Source organism: Hirundo rustica, chromosome Z, assembly GCF_015227805.2.
Source record: "Hirundo rustica isolate bHirRus1 chromosome Z, bHirRus1.pri.v3, whole genome shotgun sequence".
Classification (NCBI taxonomy): domain Eukaryota; kingdom Metazoa; phylum Chordata; class Aves; order Passeriformes; family Hirundinidae; genus Hirundo; species Hirundo rustica.
In genome coordinates, this window is record NC_053488.1 from 32240302 (window position 1) to 32265355 (window position 25054).

At 36.3% G+C, this 25054-nt stretch overlaps 1 protein-coding gene across 11 annotated transcripts in view; it reads right to left on the minus strand.

Annotated features, from left to right (window-relative positions):
- Nucleotides 1–4079: 4079 nt before the first annotated feature.
- NFIB (nuclear factor I B) overlaps nucleotides 4080–25054 on the minus strand; it is a 148379-nt gene continuing 127404 nt past the window's right edge. For 4 of the 11 annotated variants that reach the window (XM_040089351.2, XM_040089358.2, XM_040089352.2 and 1 more), the window contains 2 exons: nucleotides 18029–18117; nucleotides 4081–7342 (listed from right to left, as the gene is read on the minus strand). In XM_040089351.2, the coding sequence (XP_039945285.1) occupies nucleotides 7213–7342; nucleotides 18029–18117 (219 nt within the window). In that variant the 3' untranslated portion in view covers nucleotides 4081–7212. Of the gene's footprint in view, nucleotides 7343–18028; nucleotides 18118–25054 lie in introns of all 11 variants that reach the window. The other 7 variants (XM_040089361.2, XM_040089357.2, XM_040089355.2 and 4 more) reach the window with 3 other exon arrangements.

Genomic DNA, 25054 nt, shown 5'->3' on the forward strand with positions numbered 1-25054 from the left:
TAAGTTTAGCAAAATAGCATAATTGACAAGAATCCCCAGTTAGAAACACAGCTGTTGAGGTAATTCCCCTTTTTGGTCCTACTCTCTTCTGAAGCCCTTCTTCCTTGCTAGTTGCTTTTGGGAGAGTGTCTCTACCTTCATTCTCAGAAAAAGCAAGGTAAGAAAAGGGCCCAGGAATGTGATTTGTCCTTCTGCCAAACTGTATAGGAAACTACTAGTATGAATCTATATAGTTATCCAGTAATCAGCTACAGAGCTACAAACCTATGTGAAGAACATATAAAAGCAAAAATCAGTTTGGCATCAAGATCACCTGTATAATTACAAGGGTTTGTTGAACATGATGATGAAAGCAAAATGTAAAATTTAAACTGAGCTGATTACCTGGTTGTATCTCCTTTTGTCCTTTTCTCCTCCTTTTTCCGGTGTAAGCTAAGCCCTAATGTGTGCCACATTAAAATATGTTAAATCTAAACTAGATATACACGCAACTCCATAAATTGTGCCATGCTATTAGGCTACAAGGTTTAAGGTTTGTTTCTAAGATATTAACAATTATGACTCACAGAGACAGAAAAGAAAACGTAAGGCCAGGTCTGTAGCATAGCTCATTTTTATTGTTTAAACAGTTTTTGCATAGGAAATATATCCGCTTCCAGTAATTGACTGCAGTATGAGCAGCTGCTAGCAGTATAGGCTGGATATAACAGTAACAATCACATTAAGTCAAGCTTGATTTACACCAGTTTAAAACTTGTGGCAGTTGAGTTCATTTGTAACCTAAAAAAAAGTACCAGAAAGAACACTTTATCCTCCAACCAGGCACTATAAAAAACCTTTGTTTAGACAGGCTAAAATCAGGTCTAATGCCAGAGGGCCCTAATTCCAAAATTAAGTAGCTGTACTGTAATGCATCCTGCTAGTGAAGGTTCATTACACAAAGAATCTGCACGCACCTACTTTTTTATTAAAATGTAACCTTTAGGACTTATGGCCTACAGTATGGGAAAAAATGCCAAAAGTTTTAAAATGGCTCAACCCTGGTATGTAGCTAGCAAGCAATAACTGACTACTTGTCACCTACAGTTGTACTAAAGAAACACACAGCCCTACAAAAGTTTTTCTCAGACAAGTATCATTGAGATGGGGTGCCTCTTCCCAGACTACTAAAAGTTCTATATGATATAAGCACAAATTAACAGCTTGATGAAGACATAATCTAATGCAGCTCTTGAGAAGCCTATGCCTGGGATTGAGGAACCCCTCACATTCTACAATGTTGTAGAGATTATTTTTGAAGAAAATGTTATCTGAAACATATTTACAACTGAACTCAACAGAGACTGTGAAATTGAACAGGCACTGCTCATTTGTTTGAGTTTTTGGTAAACATTTTGCTGGTTTTTGTTTCTTTCTCATTTTGCATCAACTTCTGTCAGTTCATGCAACTTCAATGCCCTCAATGAAAAATGCATAATAATCCATACTTCTTAAAAAACTTCCTTCTGCATATATAGATACATTTGCCACATCAGTCCCTGTAGCACAGTTTCCAAAATCATTCTGTCAAAAATACAGTAATACAAAGACTGGCTTTAGTGTCACTAGCTCACACTGCTCTCCATTTATTTAGGCCACCTTTTGTTTTACTGTCATGGTATCATGCAATGAAAGTATAAAAGGCTTATTCTAGGATATCATTATGCTAGTGGCACTGAAGCCCTTTTCACAAATTTAACATACATCTGAATTGCAACACACAGATATTTCTAAAGAGTACTAACTAGTGAACCCTTTTATCATATAAAAACAAACAAACAAACAAAAAAAAAACCAAAACAAAACAAAAAACCCCAAACAACTACTTACAACCATTGAAGAAAAAATTGCAACAAAAAATGTAAAAATTGACCGTCTCCAACTTGTCCCCTTTACTATTGACAATGTGACCAACAGAGCTGTGGCATGGAAACAGTACAAAGAGTTGTCATGGCAATACGTTTGGCTGATGCAAAGGTCATTGTGCAGGGTTAAAGGGCAAAATCAGTGGTCCATGTTATCCTCCAACTGCAGTGCTCCACCACACCCACACAATTTTGAGGAATTAATAAAACTGGGGAACTAGCAGAAAGTGCAAATAAGAAGGAGGCAGTTTTCAGCTCCTTCAGCATGGAGAACATTCAGCTTTGAGCCGTTCCTGTTTCACTTGATTAGCTGGCATGGGAATTTACTCTGTTTTTTTTCCTAAATTTTTCTATAGAAACCCAATTAAAAAAAAATCCAGGAGCATACAGCTGGTTAACATTAACAAAAGACCTTGACAGGATCATGTAAACCAAAAAGGATGTCATGCTCGGGGCCTTACTGCCAGCAACATTAGAGTTTTTTCATTTTAAGTGAAAACTGTACACTGAATATGGGATAACTTTCTGCAGCCTTCATAATCTCACACAGTACATATAATTTAAGTTTAGGTACAGAACACACTCCGGTGTCACAGATGTCTTTGTGCAATCTCTTTCATTAAGTCCTTATGAAGCTACAAGTTGCAAATCCAAAATTCTGCTCCCTGAGGACACAGCTGTGTGAGATTTAAGTACTGTTTTAGCTCTCTGCCTATCCTGAATAGCTCTGTGAACCTAATCTTAAATACCATCATGTAACAATCACAAAAACTTTTGCTAAAGGCCATATATACTAATAAAAAAGACAGTGGTACTTCCAACATTTTGAAATGCTCTGAAAACCAACTTTTCCAATACTAAATACAACAAAATAACCTTCATAAAATATAACTTTTCTCCATTTACATTTTTAAAGGATTAGTAACCTATGCTTTTCAAGCACAGGAATCTGCGAAATAACTCCTAACATGGACAGATTTTTTTTTTTTTTTAATACATAAATTAAGAAACTGGAGAGTTTTAACTCAAGTCCAGTTTCTAAACAAAGAATATTCTTTTTTAAAAATGGAAACATATTTCCATTATAATTGTTAAAAAGTTAGCTTTACAAACAAGGGTATTTTAATTAAAAAAAAAATCATAACAAAACTATACAGTGTACAAATGACTGTCTACAAGGCAGGCGATTTATTCAGAATATCATCCTTTCTTCTTGCTACCTGCAGCTTCACAAACTCATTCACATATTTTCAATGGAGCTGCCCACCTGAACATCACCCCACAACTATATTGCTATAATTAATATTTTTGCCATGTCTTTATGTACAGTCTCCTTCACTGCCTTTTTTAACTTTCCTTAGTCAAGCCTCAAGTGTTCATGTCATTCCAGGGGAAACACACTTCAGTGGCACAGCCATGAGGCCAGGGCTGCAAAGCAACTTGATAAAGGCAGAACAGTGCACATAGAACGGGGTGGCTCAATTTAGTCAGAATACACTTCCTGGTGAAGGAGGAGGCCAGAGACTGGATTTGAGTTCTCAATCTTATCTTAATCTTTTGACTGCTGAGCTAAAAAAAAAAAAAAAAAAAAAAAAAAAAGCCAACCTAAATTCACATATACAGTAAAAGAAAAGTTCATTATCTTTCAAGCAGGCATTTCTATTAGAGAGGCAGGTGACAAAACCCACAGTTGCTGGATAACCCATGTTAAAGAAGGAGTTTACATCTCTAAAAAAGTTGCATCTTTAAGCTCACCTTTTTTTCATACAGGACACCAGAGATTAAAACATAAACAACTCTCTGTTAAGGGCATCTATCTTCCTACAGAGGGCAATCACTATTCCGGATATTTCACGTTGAAGTTGGAACTTGTTCCAGTTTTGTCTCAATGTGCTTTCAGGGAAGACCTTGTTAATGGAACTAATCTAGGACAGCACAGCTCTGCTCCCAAACTGCTCTGTACCATGACATGTGTGAAGGACAACACATACTTTGTTTTACCAGGTCAGAGCCTAAGGTGCACTGTGCTTGGGTCAAGCAGACTGCCATGTGCTCAGCAAATAAATTTACTTATTGCAGGGTTCTGAAAAGAACCAAAGAACCCCACATTTCTTTTTGCACCTTATCTTTTTTTTTCTCTCTCTCTCTCTTTTTTTTTTTTTTTTTTTTTTTTTTTTTTTTTTTTTTTTTCCCCTTCCCAGTTCAGCTAAATCTCAAAGGTTCATTTTCCTACAATTCCCATCTCTGTAGCCATTCAAGCCCTGCCTACACCCTCTCTCCTCCTGGAGACATGGGGACATGCCACTACCACTGCTGTTAACCACAGCTGGAGCCAGAAGGGACTGAGGGTGGTACACCCCTGACCAGTGCTCACTGGGGTGGCTGATGCTGGAGGTGTGCCTCTGGGATATCTCCAGGGTAGGAAAAACACAAAAACACAGAGAACTGCAAAGGGATGAATTTTCCTATCCACAGGACTATTTGCTTCTCTGTTTTCATGCTATTAGAAGACTGGGCTTTAAAGAAAACACCCTGATTTGAGCTATACATTGCAAATATCCCTTTTGTGTAAGAGGTCACAAGCATTAGGCCCACTACTGCAAAATGGGATTTTACTGGAAACACACTTTTATTTCCACCATGGTTTAATTCCTTGCATAAAGAAACTCCTTCTCTGCTACAGCCCAGAGGTCTCCATCTGATCTGCTCCATGAGAAGACTGCAAACTTCTGACACTAGCCCAAGCAGGCTGAAAATTGTAATTCAAATGCTGAATTAAGAAACTTGGTGGGGTGAGAGGGGAGTAGAATATTAAAAAGTTATGTACAGGGAAAAAATCAAGCAGGATAAGGGAGGAAAATTCTCAATTTGCACAGCTCAGGAGTCCACTGGAATTGGAGCCAGTGGAATTTTGCCAGCAAAGATTTTGGCCCTGTACTTGCATTTCCTAGACAAAGTGAATGTCTTTGTCATTCTGAGCTAAAAACATTTTTTAACATGAACACTTCAGGATGCACTATCTTCGCCAGAATGGAAAAGGCTTCATCTCACTGTGGGTCTTGACCTCTTTCTATGTCTGTCTCTCTTTCTCATGAAAAAAAATCTTGAAGGAAAACAATTTCCTCAAGTCAAGTCTGCCTCCAACAGAATTCATTATTTATTTTTTAAATCCAGAAATGATTTCAGCTTGCACCCCAGGTGGGAAGTTAAAAAGAGGGAACCGATTCAAAAGTTTGTCACAGTAGGCAGAACAGTTGCTTTGCAGCTTGCCTGGCTAAGGGTGCACTGCTTCACAGCTACACTGTAAAGTGTTAAAAATCCTCCCCCCAACCCCAGAATATATATATATGTATGTATAAAAAAAAATCCCCTGTCCACCTCAGTACAGAAAAGGACCTCATCACACTGCAAAAATAGCAGTACCCACTTTGGTCAATTAAAACAAACAAAAAAAGCATACTTTTTTTTCTTTCCTTTTTTTTTTTTTTTTTTTTTTTTTTTTTTTTTTTTTTTTTAGATTTGTGTACTTACCTATAATAACCAATACAGCTAAAAGCACTACCTACATAGGCAAAACTTGGTATTGCATAATTCATATAAATTTGTATCCCCTCCCCACAATATTAATTGGAAGATGAAAAAACATGAAAGGTTAATAGAAAAAACACCAAAATACTGAAAATATTGCTGGTCGATTACAATTTTTAAGCGGCAACTATAAACAGCCATGATATGCTTTATAAATGTAAGATAAAGGTATAACTGTTTAAAAAATCCACGATGTCACACATTTTTCGTATCTGGAGTACAAAATATTTTGTCATAAAAATGGTAAAGATTTAAAATTATAATAAATGCAGCAAAAAAAGTGTAGTGATGTCAATTTTTTTGTATTTTTTTTCTTCTTTTTGTTTTTTTTCCATTTTTTACATTTCAAGGCAAGGCACGTAATGTGGACATTATATCTTCGTGCAAATTAGGATTACTGGAAAGAGTATTTTAAATTTTTAAAGAGACATAGAGGCAAAATGTCTGCCCATGCACATTATATTTCTGTCAATATGTGAAAATTGTTGAACAAGGCTAACTTCTGAAAGCACCATGCAAGTTTACAGCACCCTGTAATTAGACTTACATTAAGAGTGCATTATTTAAATACAACATATCCCCATCCTGGTATTACCAGTTTGTAAACGGAAAGCTTTGCCCTTGTGACATGGATTTGCCTATGTCTTTGTCTCTATGATGTAGATTTTACAGAAACATGTAAACCCTATGGGTTCTTGATGCAACAAGTAACTTTAAATAAATAAATCCTACCCCTCTGTGGAGGCAGCAGCTAAACCAACATAAGTGCTGTGTTTCCATTTATTTCTTGTTCTCAAGGATGTGATTTGTAATGCCCTCAAAAACTGAGGGGAAAAATAAGTTTGTTCAAAGTAATTTTTTATTTTTAAACCCCTCAATTTAGAGTCCAAGGGCTGAAGGACTTATAGTGATGACCTCTTAGATATGATTTTTAAATTGCACTTGCCTCTGTAAGTGTTTCTTTAGTGGGGAAACTGTCACTTTTTTCCTCTTTTCTTTTCTTTTCTTTTCTTTTCTTTTCTTTTCTTTTCTTTTTTCTTTTCTTTTCTTGTTGCATGAAAAGATAACACTTTTACCTGCATAGAGGCATTTCTTCCATAGAGCCTGTGTGTCCATACTGATTGAAAATTTCAGACTGCATAACACACTAGAAAAAGTCTGAATTAAGGGCCAAAGTTTAATAAATCCATACTGATAACTAACAGCTACAGAGCTTATTTTTATAACATTTAGAAATCAGACTACTGAGAAAATGGCTGGCTCACAGCCGTTGTCCTCCTGCAGCTCTGCTCTTGCTGCCTAGCCTTTGTTTTGTGAGATAACCAGGAATAGTGATCTCATGCGTAAACAACAAGAATACTAAACCAATATAACTAGCTTATCATGCAAATATTAAGGCATCTAGAAAGTCAGTTAAAATATATTATCGGAGACAGAACATCTATTTCCCAGCGGACTTCATATAACAAAGGCTACTTAGGAGGAGCTGCATTCTACCCATCAGTGAAATATCATCGACCCTTTGTATATCATTTCAGTTTCAACCATAAGGGAATTAGTGATTGTAAGAGCTGCAATTGCTGGTCTATTTTTGTTCTTCTTTCTTCAGGTTCTTTTCTCATACTGTCTTCTTTTCTTTTTTCTTTTTCTTTCTTTCTTTCTCCTTTTTTTTTTTTTTTTTTTTTTAATTTTTTTATTTTTTCTTTTAATTTTGTTTCCCTCAGTTGCTTGTTTCTGCTTGAAGGAAAGGCTCTCCAATTATGTTCAAGCCATAATTTGGGACATTTGTCGGCAGGATCGGTGTTCTATTTGATACTTGGAAAGGAACCAAGCTAGCCCAGGTACCAGGACTGTTGAAAAGGGGAAAAAGACAAGGAGGGAGACAAAGAGAGAGAGAAAAAAAACATAAATTAAACATGTATACAATGAATTTGAATCAAGGTCCACCTAAGATTCATTAATAACAACACTACTTAAGATAAAACTGGAAAAAAAACTATGAATGCAACTTGAGATTCTAGTTCCAAGTTTTCTTTGTGAAAGAAAAATAATTGTTGCTTGAAAGAAAAATAATTGTGTTGAACTCAGTAGCAAGTTGTATGACTCCTGAATTACACTGAGTGGTCTGCTTGTTTATGAAAACCCCCCAAAATATCAGATGCAAGTATATAGAGCAGACACAAACCCTATAGGTGACACTATATAGCGTAAAGGGTGTCATTTAAGACCTAGTGAAATATACCACAGGGAACAGATGTTATTTTTTCAAGAATACATTATAAAGATTCCATGATCCAGCATCCTGCAAAATTTCCTCCCCTCTTACAACACAGCAGTTTATCTTGTCACCATCCCAAGATGGGTCTCTGAGATGCACAGAGGCCCATAAGAACAGAAGAATTTTTATGTTCAAAATCCCTGCTTTTTTTAAAAAAAAATCCCTAAGAATGTTAGTCTCAGAAACACTGGCTAACACAGGATCCAATCATCTAAACACTTGCAGCCAAGAGTAGCCTTGAGTCAAGGGTAACAGTGAATACCGTATTTTTTTCAACAAGCCTCTGAGAAGGAAAATATTTTCAAGGACAATCCAATGACTTAGGAAAGGACGATCCAATGACTTAGGAACTTAAGTCATCATTTCAAAGAACTCTGTCACTAAGGAGCTGAAGTCTCAATGGCATTCACAGGTTCACCAGGCACCAACCAGCAGTACTTGCAAGATGGATACACAAATACAGGTCTCAGCTGCTGGTATTCAATACCCAGCAGCCTGAGTACCCCTTTCCTTAGATGTGGTTCTGGCAAGCCAGAAGTCCAAACCAAACTACCCTAAGCTATATGATTCTATGACTTCAAAGAAAGCTTTGTCACATTTGTTCGGAAGAAAAACAGCATCATTTAGTCAGCATCATTGCCAAAGGGCTAATACCAGCACTGGACATGCAGCATGCAAACACGCTCTTCCTCTGCATTTCATTGTATGTGAGCTCTTCTAGTGTTTATCACAACATAAGTGCTTACTTGGAATTACAATTTGGGATTAGGCTAACGAGCTTCCTGATAACACAGCTGAAACCTTTCAACATGTGTATTGTGGAGGCAAAAAGTTTTCTTCCCTCTATATCTTTTGTCCCATTTCTTTACTGCTCTCTCTCCCTGGACAAGCAGATGTGCTTTTGTGGCATCAGGTATAAAGAGGAAAATTTTTATTTATTTCAAATGTTCATGACATAATTACATTTCATTTGGCAGCCTTCTGTGATCATTTCAGTTGCTGAAAAGTGGTCAACTTATTTTGGAAATTCCAGGGGACATATTTCTCACGTGTTTTGTATCAAAAAAATACAGCTTCTGTCATTTACTTCTGTTTGAAAATACTTACCTCTCTAAACCTGCTAATTTTCTATTTTAGCTTCTAGAAACTAATTTCAGGTGCTATGTTTTACACACAAAAATGTGGAAGTAGTTCCTGACCTGCTTGTCTCAATGATGGCCATATTCCCAAAGGAGAAGGACTAATCTTATTTCATGAAGAAAATACAGTAAATATTAGTATTTTAATGCTCTCAATGCCTGAAGTACAAATACTATTCACTAAGGCTGTTGGGTATTTTTTCATCAATTGGGTATATTCTTGAAGAACATCTAAAAATCTGCAGAGCTTTAACCTTTTCAGAAATTTTAAAAAAGAAAAGAAATTGCTGTTTTTAAAATATAAGATCAGCTAATATGTTTAACTTTTTTGCTGTTGTTGTTTTAATTCTATTGACTATTACAAAAACAGTGCTACTGGAAGAAAATGAAAACCCATTTAAAATTTAAAAATCACAGTTACATAACAAATATTGAAGCACTCACAAAGACTTAAACCTTGTTATGCATGAAAGATTTTTTCCAAGAGGATATAATGAAAAGGATATGTTCCAAAAAGAAAAAAAATTCAATACCAGAATTTCATTTAAGAGGCCTAATTGTTTCAACTTATTCTTCATCTTCCTTCACAATTTCTTTTAAAATGTATTTTTTTTTCTTCCTTCCTCTGTGGATTTCAGTGATGCTAAGAAGTAAATTCTGAAATAACAGACACAAAGCAAATTGCTTCCAAGCGCATGGATTTGTAAAAATAAGTACTAGTAATAAAAAAATGAAGAGCCAAGCAGATTTGTTTGCTTGGGATCTGTCTTAATATATGTTTTACAATGCAGAGTTCTTTGCTGTCCCATTACATGGGATTTACAGTGTTTAGTGACTTCAAAAAAATACAACATTAACTCCAAGAATATAAATTTTGTTTGAGGTCAACACTCTATTTAAAAGATTTCTGTGGCAAAGGCTAAACACACAGGCTCCAGGTTATCTTTCTGAAGATTTATAGTGCTCTTCAATGATTGGATAAATACAGTTTTGATGTTTTTCTTCGTTTTAAAGTTCCCAGTCTTCTAGTGACTACAGAGGGCGAAGGAAACAAGTCAGGGCTAACTAAAAGCAAATTACTATTTGCAGAGAAATTCTTATCTGCTACTTCAAATACCAGAGAGAGATCTTGATTTCTATGGAAACTGCTCAATAAAAATGAGCTGTAGCAAGTTGCTAATATGACTGTTATTGCCACATGACCTATCAGTTTAACATAGGTGTTTGTTTAAACCTTTCAAGCCTCCCACCTTGTACCATGACCATGACAAAAATGCAGACTGGAAGAAATTTGTCACTACTTCTTATGAATCCTGAGGGAGTAATACATCACCGATGTTAACACTGTATGTATCCTCCAAGAGTTTCAAAGCCCCTTGTACTGCACACATCAAGCCTTCTTCCAGAGATGGTGGTGCAGGCAGCAGAGCACCTGTGGGACCAGGACTTCAGCCACTCCACAGGTGTGGTGGCTGAAGTAAACACACACACTGGGCAGAGTCTGGCTGCACTGGTAGCTGGGAAGAACAGCTCATTCCCCCTGTTTGCAGGCATTTCCTAAGCTATTATATACAAAGCTTGATGAGTTCTGGTTGTAGTTTAGAAAATAATGTTATCATACAACAGGTGGATGTAGCTCTATCTTGGCCACCCCAGTCCAGATACTACCACCAGAGGCTTACTGCAGACAAAGGAAGAAAACTGAATGAAAGCTATCACGGAAAACACCCTCAGTTACAGTGCGGAGCTCTGAGAATAGCTGCGACACAACTGTGAATAACCAAAGACACAACACAGGTTCTGCTAAGCTACATGTGTGTGGCTGTCTATCCAATATTCCCATGACCTCCTTTTACATTTATGGCAAATATAGCTGGACTTTCAGCTACACCATGAGCCACACTCTGTTTTGTAGTCCCCCAGCACTCCAGTATGAAGCCAAGCCAAGTGCCCAAAAGAGCAAGGTCCTGCTGCTAGCCTTCTCCAGCCTATTTGGAAGGGACCCCTCTGAGTATTTCAGAGATTAGCTTCTGCCTTGGAAACCACCCACAGTTTTTCGGCAGAACATCCTAGCAGGAATGACAGTTACTTCTGGCTGCCAAGCAAACTCTGCCTGGGTGCCCACATGAACAGGAAATGGGGGAACACCTTTCCCTTCACCATACCATCTAGCAGCTGGTATGGGTCCCAGTTAAAATTCAGCACTTGGTTTCACAAAACCAGAGGCAATACTCTACCTCTGTCCACTAAGTACCTCAACCACAGGAGCCAAAATTCTTTCCATTGCCTGAGACAGAGACAAGGTATTTGTCCTGGCAGGAGTTTATAGGATGCCCACATTGCTTCTGTTTCAGAAAAGAAATCTTTGTGTTTTATGAGTGGAATAAAGCAGGTCTACCTCACACTCCAGCTTACTACTCCTGAGGAAAACTGTTATCCATTTACTGACAGAAGTTGTAATAGAAATGTCTTTCCATTGAAACATGAAGTGAGACCTAAATAAACTCCTCAAAGCTAAGTTTTGCAGAAAATTACATGAGAAGCACCATGAGAGTGTTGGGAGTTTCAGATCCATCTTTGTTCCAGGACTACCTTTCTGAAGCATTACATTTTAAGTAATTTCACTACTGGTAACAGTTTTCAGCATAGCTAGACTATCAGATATGTTATACAGCCATCAGTTCCCTCTCTGTCCAAAGGAAGCATAATGTATTTATCTGTTCAAATGCAAAAAAACAGCAAAGGAAAATTCTACAAGAATCCTATAGGGTTAACATTCTCCATTACACTTTCCATTACATTTTCCAGATGTTAATTGAATCAAGATTTCTGCCATAATTTCCTCTTAAAGATAATAATTGCTGTTTCAAGAACCTCTGATTTAAGTATTACTGGAATGGACTACAAGTAGCACTTACATTATATGTATATACAGTCCACTTTGGAGGTTATAATAATATAAAGAGTATAATAATGTTAAGCAATTAACTAAATGTAATAAAAAATAAATCTAATCTGACCTGAGTAAATGTGGAGGTCTTCCAGATTCTAATTTTCCACCAGTTACTACCTTCTTTCTTTTACAGTTTCAGAAGGCTGTAAGAGTATTTTACCATTCAGAAGCACATCTAAAGTACTATTTCCTTCTTGCAGCTTTACTATCATGTACGTGAACTCAGTAGCTCAGTAGAAGGTAGCGCAGATCCTTCAAAGTCAGTTTTTGGATGGAAAAGGTAGAAATACCTTCAATGTTGAGTGAAGTGACAATAGTAAGCTGCCAAGCCAGGCACATCTATCTCTGTAGTGAGTGCTTGCCCACACAAGTACAGGGACACGCACCATTTAAATTTACTTGAATCATAAGAACTTTGGAAATGCAATTTTGCTACTCTCAGTGCCCCGGCTAAGTTCCCACTTCTGCATTTCTGCCAAAAGAATAACCACCCTTCCAACATCTACTTAATGGGGTACTTCTACCATTCTCAATTGGCATCCATAGGTAGACAGGTGCCAATTTCTACCTCCAAGTTGAGCACTTGTTTCAAGAGATGTATTAAGTGTATCTCAGGCTAGTTTAGGATGACTTTTACAGTTTTTCAGGCACATACCAAACACCCATCAGATGGAGGAGTTAAAGACCAATTGATTTATGCCCACAGGAGGGAAAAGGGGAATCCTATAAGAATACTATTTATTCTATTCCCTGTAATCTTCTTTTTGTGGGAGTGTATCATGAAAAGGTACGCAAAGATCAGAAAGAGGCTGCAGAGCCCATTACTAACAAAGAATACCCTTAACAGAGAGAGGGCCCATAGAAATGGTGCATGTCCATGCTGTGCTTTGGACTATTTACATAAGAGAATTTGGTCCAGGAGCAGGGCTAAGAGGGGGTTTCAAACATGCACTTAGACAGAGGAAGCTGTGACCAAGTCAAGCCAAACCATGGAGAACATTTGCTTGGTAACCAGAGTCCAGTGGGTTGCCTGTGAAAAACTGACCCTCAACTTTACACACCTGCACTACTTTTTCTTTACCCAAATATTACTATTTCCACTTAAAATCATTAGAAGGTTTACCTTAGCACTTTAAAAAAAAAAAAAGTTTATCAAAATAGCATGACTAAATAATAATGCAGATGATCCTACCTGTACCAAACAAGAAAACAAACAAACTAACTAACCCAAACAAATAATTTCTACTGTTTCAAAAGAAAAGGTAAGATGGAGGTAAGATGATAGAGAAGTAGAAATCTGGAGTAACCAAGGGGTTAAAGGTACAGTTTGCACTTGGGAATTCTCTGTAATACGCTCCTCCTTCCCTAGCAAGCTGCCAAAAATCATCTGACAGGAAACATAAGATTAAGTTTGTCCCACCTAAGTGAACAAAGAGATCTCAGAACAGGCAACCAGTTCACTCCAGAGCAAGAACTTTTCTAATCCTGCTGGAATCTGCAGTGCTGCTCAGAAATTATTACTAAAGTTGTTTTCTTTATTTTCACATCTTGCTTCTACACCAACTCACTCATTTTGGTCACACTGCAGTTCTTGTTGCTTCTCCCATAAAGTTTAACTTAAAGCTCCAAACATAATCATGTGGAAAATGGACATTATTGATTCCTATGGTCCATTGTTCCCTCATTCTAAGTCCCTGAAGTTCATGCTCAATCTGGAATTACATCATGTCTGGTTTCTCCTGGTTACCAGACGGCTTGAGACGTGACCACAGCTACAGAAAAAAAAACAAACAGCCTTCTTCATGCTTCAGCTCCCCTATCAATTCAAACATAAACTTTTTTTCTTTCTCTCAAGTATGCTTCAAGTATGGAGCACGGTTAATTTAGAGATTAAGTTCCAAATTAGATTATCTAATGGCATCTTAATGGATTGCTGACCCATTTCCTGTGGGATGGCAGCATGCAAGTCTGGCTTGAATACAACTAATTTCTTAGGAAGTGCTCAGACGTTTGCCTGGATGGGGAGGAAACAATGTTCAGCATATCTTTCTGCATTACAGACATGGGAAAAACTATTAGAATTAGTAATCTAAATTGATAAAGATAAGAAATTAAGAAATCATTAGATTTTTTCTGTGAATATTTTTTTACAATCAGAAAACTTCAGCCTTTTTGTTCTTAAATTGTAATTACATGGTACTTTTATTCCAAACTATTGCTGGGGAGAGGAATGAGGGAGAGACACATGTCAGAGTGTGTGAGCTACTGCTCTAACAGGTGTCTGTGTTTGCCCAAATGTTCTTCCACAGACACACTGCTGGCTGTGTAATTTTAGCTATATGTTTTCTCATTACCAAACATGCACAAGATATTGTGCTATGAAAGCAATATGCACCCATTCTCAATTCCCTTCCAACTTCTTTCACAAATCAGATTATCCCATTTGATTGCCTTATCAGCACTGTTATCGTAAATACAGAGTGGTGCTGGTGGGGGGGGTGGAGTTGGGAGTAATGATGCTTGGAATGCTGAATACCCAACAGCTACAGCTGAGAAAGAAATTCAGCACTCTGAAAACAGAGCTCCCCTCAGCATCTCCAAGAATGAGCCAGCTGTTGTACTCTGCTGATGTGTCAAGATAACAGAATGAAAGCATGAAATTCTAGCTTAGTCCATTTGCCTGGATATGGTAAAGGTAGTGTTAAACTGTTAATGCAGAATGATTGTTAAAAGAATTAATCTTAATATAAATAAAAATACATTTGTCAATAGCTGAGTTGAAATGTACACTTTGGCAATGAAAAGTTGCTAGCAGCCTGTGGAAGACTTGCAAATACTCCACATGGTCAAGAGAGACCCATCATGCCAGCTTTTATGAGTATTTATATTGGAAATACCATCAAAGATGTAATGAGTGGCTTAGATTTAGTATCAAAGTCATGCTATCAGCCTCACACATACATACCCCCACTTTTTGTCACTCACTCATTTTTTAAGTGTTCTTTTTACATACACTCTTGCCCTCACGTAGTGACTGAGACTGTATTTTTCCAAATGAGCCTTACAGATTTTCACGGCTTTCCCTCGCCTTCTGTCTCTAGGAAAACAGAACTGCCGTTATCAAAATTATAAGGATTTCACCGTTTTTAATGGTTTTCAGTATCTTCTTCACATGCACACAAAAAAAATACCTAAATGATCATGAAAGTACTGGAGAACTTATTTTTATTGATGTGTTTAAATGGTGTTGAAAGTTCAGCAGACACAATAAAAATACATTTACAAATAAATATAAAAATTCATATAAAGACAGAATATGTACCAAAAATGTTCTAAGTAAGCAATGAAAAAATCAAGCTGACCCAAACAAAAACTGTAGATTGTTTGGGTATGAGGGGTAAAGTAAAAACTACTACTTCTAAATACTTCACCAAATAACTGGGGTGGTTTTTTTTCAATTTTATTTTGGGTTTTTTAGGATGCTCACTGAATGTTTAATATAAATAAAAGCTACTAGAATGTTTAATTCAGCTATGCAGAGTATTAATCTGTTTTTTGTTAACACAATTCCCTGTAAGTCTTCTGGTTTTGTAGAAAATGTTGTATCAGTCATCTAAGTTTCATGGCTTGTTGGTCCTTTTTGTTTAGCATTATTCATATTATCTTCTTCTCTGCAAAGTTCAGCCTTTGCATGTAGCCCACTACTGTCTTATACCTGAACCTTTAAATGCCAACAGATACATAATTTTCTAAGGAAACAAAACAAAAAAAATTTTGAAATCTATGTATTGTACCTACTGTGAAGTGTGACAGGCAACTATTAAGACAGCACAGAAATAACAGAAGGTTTTTGTCATTTACTTTCCCCAAAATTACCAGGTGTGATTCACCAACAATGCTTGATGACAAAGCTACCTGTAGAGATATCTGAAGAGACAGAGCAGCTAACACTGAGGGACTGATAACTTTTTCACCTGCCTGAGGTCAATTATACTTCTGAAAAATCAGTATACTTAACCACAAAAGCCTGATGTAAAAGGTGAGATTGAGCACAATCAAAATTAACTCTGCAGAGCTATGGAAATTACATAATCAAGCATTTATCAAACCATTTGGAATTGCAGAAACTTGTCTGGACTGGGATGTATATCTTTGCCAAGACATGAAAATTACTTTTGCAATATATTCTCATTTTTTAAACTTTAGATTTAGTGTTAGAAAGGCTCACTGCTCCTTAGCCTGTGCGGGCATAATTTCTCTTCTTAGGTCTTCAGTTCTGTGGGATTTGCAGAATATCACATTTCAAAACTCAACAACTAAAAGCCATCTGCTTAGACAGAACTGTTTGATTCCTTGTCCTTCAAAGCAGTGCATAATCCAAGAGCAAGTGGCATAACCTAGGCCTCTAATGAAATGCCCACAGCAGAATTGGTGCCCAAGCTCTTCTGGCAGTGCTTGCGTAGGGTGGTAGGGGCATGGTGGCAGGCAGCATTATGGGAGTGATCTGCAGAGCAGTGTGGTCTATAACAGCAAATGGATCATGTAGCAGGCTTTTATTCACCAGCAAAGTTTTCTTGATCATCATAAAAAAAATATTTTCTCCCATTTTTCCTTCCTTTTTACAATTTTTGCCCAAGATGTTGTATGATGGTACTGAAAAACAGAATTCAGCAAACACTAGGACAGAGTTTCAATCAGTATAACTGGCACTGCTTTCAGGGGGCTCGAGTGATGACTGATTATAACTGTGTGAGGATGTTCCTAGATAGGTTGTTGTGATGTAATTTTTTAACACCTGTCAGCGCCCTGAAAAACGCCATTTTGTAGTGGGAGAATAAATCATCCCCTCTGTGCTATAAAAGCTCAGTTTGGATTCACTACTGGCAGTACATTGAAAACTCTGGCAATTAATGCATGATGGGGATTTGTAATGTGAATCACGGCCCTTGAAGAGATGAGGTGAATCCATTAGCTAATTTTCCATTGTACTATAAGGGAAGAAATGACGAAGCCTTATTTCACCACCACAATTCTCCCAGATTTAAAACATTGTTTCAGAAAAATTGGAAAAAAAAAAAAAAAATCAGATTTCTAAAAAACACCAATTTTCAAATTCAATAATTTCCCTTCCAAGTTGATTCTCAAAAGTCCCAAAATATCTAGCAATCCATAGTACTATCAGTACAATGCATTAAAAGGCATTTTGTACATAATACATATAAACTATACTCACACGTGTATTTACACTAACTATACACAGGTACATATATTTTCATGTACACATAAATTTTAAAAAAATATTTTAAATTATTTCATGAGTGAGTGGCTAATACTTCATCTGATAGGCTCCCAACCTACAAGCTTTACATGCACAACCCTCATTAATTGTTGATTGCTGCAGATAATCCTGTACATGAAAAAAGTGAAAATGGATGTATCAAAATTATGTTGATTAGTTTATATGCCTATTTAGATAAACATACACCCTCTGCTGTTACCATAATCCACTATATATGCAGAGATATAAATTAATAAGATATCAAAGGTTAATGGACCTTTGATATATTATTAATATAAACAATGGTTTATTGTTTGATTTATTTGGTGGGGGGGAATGAGGAGGACTCATAGAAAAAGAAACTCTTTTTGTAAATAATTCCTGATTATTCTGTTATTTCGTTGAAAAATAAAATGGTTTATATCTTACCTTCACGTAGATGTTAGTGACTTAAAACTACACCAGTTAATTGGTAAGAAATGTCTCCATAAATAATATAGTTATTCTTTACCCGAAAACAACCATCACCTCAGCCATTTATTATTATATACATCCATACCTTTAACAGCACAGTTTTCTTTCTGTTAACCACTAAGGTCCCAAAAATATGAGTGTAAACGACATTTTTAAAGCCTAAGATCAGTATTTCCTTCAATTCTCAAACCTTTTGCATAGGACAGCATAACATTATTTCAGGTGTTACTTTAAGTGACTATCTAAAGTCAGCTTACATGAAAGATAACCTTAATGCATTTAGGAGACATATTACACACATATTTTGATCATAATGCTGTCCCATATACCTCTGGAGGCCCACTAAAACAGATATTGTCGCTCTATGCAACTTTTTTAGAGGCGTTGTAGGGATGGAAATAATTAAAATGTTACCTTTGCCAAGTAATTCCCAATGTATCCTCACTGGCACTGGGGTATAAATGCCTGCCGTTTTGATTCATGGTCCAGTCACAAATTCTCAGCTGTCAATTGAAACCTAGCAGTCAGATATGGATCGAGCATACTACAGTTTTTAGTATTTAAATGAACACATGCAAACTACTACTGTACATGGCAAAAGTCTTACTTTCCCAAGAAGTAACTGTAAAAATATGACAAAGAAAAAAAACTTATTTTGAGAAATAAATACCTATAGACTTGTTTAATATGATACTTTAATATGATCCTCTATTAATAAAGCATAAAAGAGTAACTAGTGTGTAGCACATAACAATTAGCCATTATTAGACTACAAACTGAGCTGGAAGAAAAAGAAATGTTAATAATCAATAGTGTGATACTTTAAGAAAGGAAATAATTATGCTGGCTTTTTAAGCAATGTTCTATATAATGTGTATTGAGTAAGGTAAGATATCAACAATATCCTCTCCTCTAGCATGCTTTTTGAGAAACATAGAAGACATGCAAGTCATAGAAAATTTGCCAAAATTAAACAAACTATCTTGCTATTTAAGAAGAGTAAAGGTATTTGGTAACTGAAGTTTATTAATCTAGTACTGAAAGTGGTATTACTTAGCAAGAGATGATAAAATAATCTAATCTTATTTAGACTCAGAAAAGTAGAATTTAAAATACTTTACTGAATATTAATATAATGAGGAATGTACGAAATATTAGCAGAAACAAATTCTTCCCAGATCCTCAAATAGTCAGTTCTGACTTCACAGATTGTTCAAGCAACCCTTGGCAGCTCTGTTTATTTAACAGCTGCCTGATAGTGTTAGCAGATTTATTGAAAATATATGCTGCTTATTTTTAAGCTTAAGAAAGTGATCTTATCTGACTTCTGAAGAAAATATACATTTTATCCTCTATACAGTCATGTTTATATAAATTGCTGTACTAGTATATGTGATTGAACACTCTTAATTGAAGATAATGTTGCTGAGTTTAATTGCTTTCAATGCATTTTAGTTTTTCTATCCATGTTCACATTCTTGAGATCGTACAGGCTGCAGCAAACAAACTACAATAAACTGTTTTCACAGAAGCACAATTTACTGCAGTTCTTTCCTGAAAAATACAAATGCTGAGGACAAGACAGTACTGCAAACCTGACCCTGTCTGGCTGTTAGACTAATAACCTTCCTGCTGTTAAGGTCTGAGAAATGGAAATGCTAGTCTTTGATGTTTTTATAGGGATTGTTTCTTGTTTGTTATCTAAAGAACTCCAAGGGACCTTCTAAAGGCCATTAAAAGCATGACTAAACCACATGAAATTAACTAGAAAAGGAAACATGGAGTTAAAATGTTTGCTAGAGGTAACTGTGAATAATATATTAAACATATTTAAAGAAATGGGTAAGTAAACATTTGATTTAGTCACTACACAAAACAGAATCCTAAGCCTGACTTCAATAATGAAAACATAATAAAAATATGTCAGCCCAGTTACTCAATGTACAGTAGACATATTTCTGCTATTATCCTTAAGGATGGCATCATCACTACAAATGCATATTTTAAAGATTCATAACTTAGCTATAAAAACTCACTTGCAGCTGAAAGAAAAGACTGAAAGGTTAAGCCCTTCCACCCACCCCCCTCTTTAACTTCTTCACAAAATATAAAATCCATAAATAAAAGCTCTTTAGCTGATTAGAATCATTAAAATACACTAAAATCACAAACTTAGTGTTTCCAAATTATTATATTCACTTAGGCCTCATTCAGAAATCTGACAAGCACTTAGCTTGCTATACAGAACCTAATTGCATTTGTCATTTGGGGAAAATGGTAAGAGACAGATATATTGCATTTTAGTAAATTAGTTTTTGCACTAAATCACTGTGTTCTTCCCACAGTCCGTATGAAAGCCTTCCACACATACAGTTAATGTGTTACATTTATCATTAAGAAAGCACCACAAAGCTTTTGAAACACATTTCATAAATGTTAGTAATTGCATGCTTCTTATTATACATAGTCATAAGTACCTCAATTCACACACATCCAAACACTGTGAAGATAATAGTGCAATATGTGCATTTTATACCTAAGTTGTACACACAGGCATGCACATGCACATTTATATGAAGGTTCATGGTCCATAAGACTCACAGCTGGTACTGTTGTGCTATTCAGTGCACCAATTGTGCCATGACTGCAGTACTGACAACACTGTGGAGAGGTGCAGGTTTGCATGACAACTGATTCTCTTACAAGCTCAGGGCTGTATTAGTTGAACTGAAATACACCTTCCCAATGTCAAAAACTGCTGCTCCACATTGCTCAGCAGGCTCACACAGCTGTCCCAATGCCTTTAAAAATTAACCTGCCTGGATTTTTTAATTTTTTTTTTTTAAATCTTCCTCACATAAAACTTCCTCTCCCAAGTCACGCTGCCTGTCTAAGATTTAGAAATATCACTTCCAAAGTCTGCATTTGCATCCTGTGCGTATGTTGAGTGGTTTCTGGGTCAAAATACTGCAGAATTTAATAGAACTCTGTAAGGCTGGGCTCCATTTTATGGAAGAAGTCTATTCACAGAAGCACTGGGAGGCTGCCCTTCAAGGATATCCAGACAGCCCAAAAGTGAAAGCTTGGGTGCACAGATCTTTCACGAGTAACAAGCTTTGGAAGACACTTCACTACAGTATTTCAAGTGGTATATGTTGTCTGGAGTCATACTGAAAGTTTTCTGTCTAGTTATTCTCAGAGTAACCTAGGTATCTCTAAAATCATGCCACAGTGTTAGAGATGAGAAGGCACAGTCACTCTTACCCACTATAAGACATCTAAAAGACTATCTCTGAAGAGAAGAGGCAGGGAAGTACTTCAGAAAACTTACATTCCTCAGTAGACAGACATAAGAACTGGTCCTCAGAATATATCTAGTAACTGCTGAAAACATTACTAATTTTCTCAAATGTATGTTATGAATGAAAAATAAATGACCTGACATATGACATGGTGAAAAGTCTTTCCTAGAAGGCTGTTGAACACTTGACCTTCAGTCCACAGTTCTGCGGGCTTTTTAGCAAAGCAAGCCACCTTGCCACTTCTTCCATCCTCAAAATATTATCAATTATTTTCTTATTTATCTGTCATTTAACCACTAAAAAGGAAAAAAAAAAAAAAAAAAAAAAAAAGAAAAAAAAAAAAATAGGATGAGTCTATATTAATAAGTGGAAAAGGATGCCCAGCCTTGCAGGAGATGAGGAATGCTCACAAATAGCCCAGCCATTTTTCTAGTCCTGAATCTTAGGCTCTGCCCTTACGTCTGTGATACATACATGCACTCATGAAGCAGCGGAGAGCACAAAGTCCACTGTATGCATTTCTCCTGGGAGGCAGTGAAACTCCCTCATTCACCTCAGATATTTTTCAGGAGAGAGACACGAGTCTGGAAGTGGACACAGGCCTGGGGACAAGCAAAGAAGTAGACCAAGTGCTTCTGTTCCATAAAATACCAGGAAATGGATTTTGTTTTGCACTTTCCAGAACTGTGAGACATACTGATCTAACATTCTACCCAAGTGCTAGATTTTACTATAGCTGTCTTCACAGTTTAAACAGCACCCTGGAAAGCACAACCATCCTGCGGCATTTTAAGTATGCAAATCACACATACATTAAAAACTCACAGCCAACAGCTCAATTTTTAATCATAGTATGAATAACTTTTAGGGGGTAGTATTTAAGCAGATTTTGTAGTCTTGTATCTAAAGAATGGCTAAGACTAACACTCATTTCAATTTTCTGTGAAAGCTAGTGAAAGAAGAATTATATTTTGGAAAGTGTAACAGGAGACTGCTATAGCTTCTTTTAGTTGAAAAAGCCCATAAAACTTAACAATTTGCATATTATCATTGTCCTGACTGAAACTTCCTTTAAATGTGTTTCCTTTCCAGCAAGCATATGTGAAAGGTGACCTCTTAGCCATTTACATACCTCCCTGGTGATCACGTGACCCAGTTTTACGTCAAACTGTCAATTATGATAAGGGACACAATAAGAACAGGCTAAGTGTTGATAACCTGTTTCCTGACTTTACTGACAAGTTCTCTTTAGGAGTCCGCCTGTGTTCTTCTTTCAGCCCTCTGCTGAATGGAAAAGTAACATCCACCCATAGTATTTTGTAAACAAATACCCTGTGTTCAGTGGTCATTAAAGTTCACAATTTCCATCATTAGTAGTATGAAGAGAACTATGAAGAGATTTTCATGTGTGCAGCTCAGCAACTAAAGGCTGCATCTACTAAGAACAACTTTCTACTGAAGAGACAGGGAAGGCATTTGTAGGAAATAAAAAGCTATCTACAGTTTTCTGATCATTTTGGACACCTTATTGCTATGTACATTGTATGTACATTACTACGTACTATGTACATGGAAAAGGTCTCACTCAAAATTGTAAAACCTGTGTGAAAATCATGAATGCAACATATCATACCCAGAAAGCACAAGCCGTTGTGAAAACCATGCCACTGAGTTTATCAGGGCAGAGATTGGAAGAGTTCATTAACTCCTCAGCAATTTGGCCAGCATTAGTTAGTATGGCGACAGGAAAGTTCTAGAGATTATTGCTAACCTTAATAGCTATGCCATTTATTTATGTTTTCTAATTAAAAATAGAATCATCTATACAAGGCCCAGGGGTCCATTAAGATTAAAAGGTCAAGAACAAAAACCTTGAAGTTATTTCATTGATTCCAACAGAAACCTTATTTTTTGTGACACCATTCATCTGCACTTGCAATAAATACAAGTGTCTGTGTACTCACTCATCCATCATTCCATCCATTCATCGATCCATCCACCTTTTTAAATGTTTACACAACAAAGTATCTGACTAGTGTTTCCGGCAACTTTCTACCATCATTGGCAGGAACAACATAACCTGACTCTAAATGTTTGTATTTCTATACCATAATAAATCCAGAAAGTTGATGAACCATGATACAAGGAGGCTATAGAAATGTCATCACATAGCCGTGAGAATCCTGATTAAGATTTTGTTACTGAACCAATAATCTTGCCATTATACTTACTCAGTCAAAACAATGAAGATACAACTAGAATCTGGCATGGAATTGTGCCCACTTACAGGAGATTGAATTTGACTGACTTTCCTCAATTTGTTGGTTTGTAGCCTTTTTCTTCTAGTCTATGCTTAGAAACCACAAATATTCAACAGATGCAAATTAAGGGGGGGGGGGGGGAGGGATGAAGGTGCACCCATATAATTGCAAAGATTATCCAAACTTTCTTTTGTTTAATTTAGTTAGGATGTTTCTCAGGACAGATGAAGAACAATGAGCAGTAGATCTGGCTTCAGAAAATACTTCCATCAATGACTAATAAAAAAATTAGGACAAACTCTCTCATTCAGGTGCTAGCTTTTATCACATCTGTTGCCCTCTCCCATGGTGTTCTGCCCACAGTTACGTTATCAACACTTGAAAACTCTCAGAAGCTGATGCTGAATTAAAAAAAAAGAAAAAAACAAGGTGGTCACTAGTAATTCCTAATACACAGAGGAGGTCTGACATAATTTTTTTACAAGAAATGCCAAGATACATGTGACTCTCCAAATGCCACTGAAGCAAGATGTATTTTTTTAACTATTCATGCCACAGCACAGAAATATCTGATATTTTCAAGATAAGTAATGGGAATATCCACCAGCTAGTGCATCAGAAAGTGGACCGCACAGTTACAATTTCTCATTAGAATCTTTCTAACTATCAGTGTTACAGGCTAAGTAATCCATATAACATCACAATTGCACAGTATCCTGATCAGTAAAAGCCAATAAAATCTCCCCATGGCCCTATTATGAATTTTCTTTCTTTCTATTCAGTACTTCCCGTGTAAATGTGAGTATTTCGGGTGCACTGCGCTATACATTGTTTACTGGAATTTCTAGCAAGCTATCACTTTGTCAGGACTCCACATGAGTGTATGTTGGAAAATACATTTGTAAATTTTAAATTTATTGTGGTTACTGTAACTTAAATGGGCTACATAATGGTTCATTTTAACTGCAACAAAAAGCACTCAAGGGTACATGCCAATATTTCTCATAACCAGAGAGAACAAATCTTCATAAAGACTCCTCCAATGAAGTAAAAAATGTACCTGTGACAATATTTATTCTTGAGAGGTCACTGTACTTTACAGGGTATGGGGAATGTTTAAAAGACCTCTTTGGAACTAAAACCACTGACTTTCTAATTGAAAATTTCTCTCCACTAATATAAAATGATTAATTGCCTTATTTCATGTACCCCTTGATTTTTCTTTTCATTCATCATGGGTTGCTTTAAAGCAAATGCATTTAAAATCTGCCACAAGAAGAGTGGTCTCTTTTAAATTGTAAAGTAATGAAAGGACATAGTAAATCAACCCCATTTCTTCCTTACCGAAGGATAACCTTTGCTCTATTAAAATTGTTTAGACAATCTCAATGCTTTACCTTACTTTCTGGATAATATGTATGTGTGTACATATATATATATATACAGAGAGAGAGAGAGAGAGACAGACAGACAGAGAGAGAGAAGGAAAGAGAGAGAATCTATAATCTCTGCATGTCACCTTTAAAATTAAGTGAAGGTAACTAATCTATTAGAAACATACTTGTACGTAATTGTAGGTTCACATTCATCCATCTGAAAAACTTTCTACTTAAAGAATTCTGTTCTTTCAGATGGTTTCATCTGCACATACTATTCCTTAATTTTCTACATATGTGTAGGCATTCATACACACATACACACACAAACACACTCAGGCAAACACAGATATATCCACTGCATATGTTAGAAGAAAGTGAGTTAAGAGCAAGGACAATAAAGTACTTTTTTTTTAATATTTTATCTGACTCATCAATTTGGATTAATATAATGAGACTATGAAGCAATACACTTTAGAAAAGAGAACATGGGTTTAACAT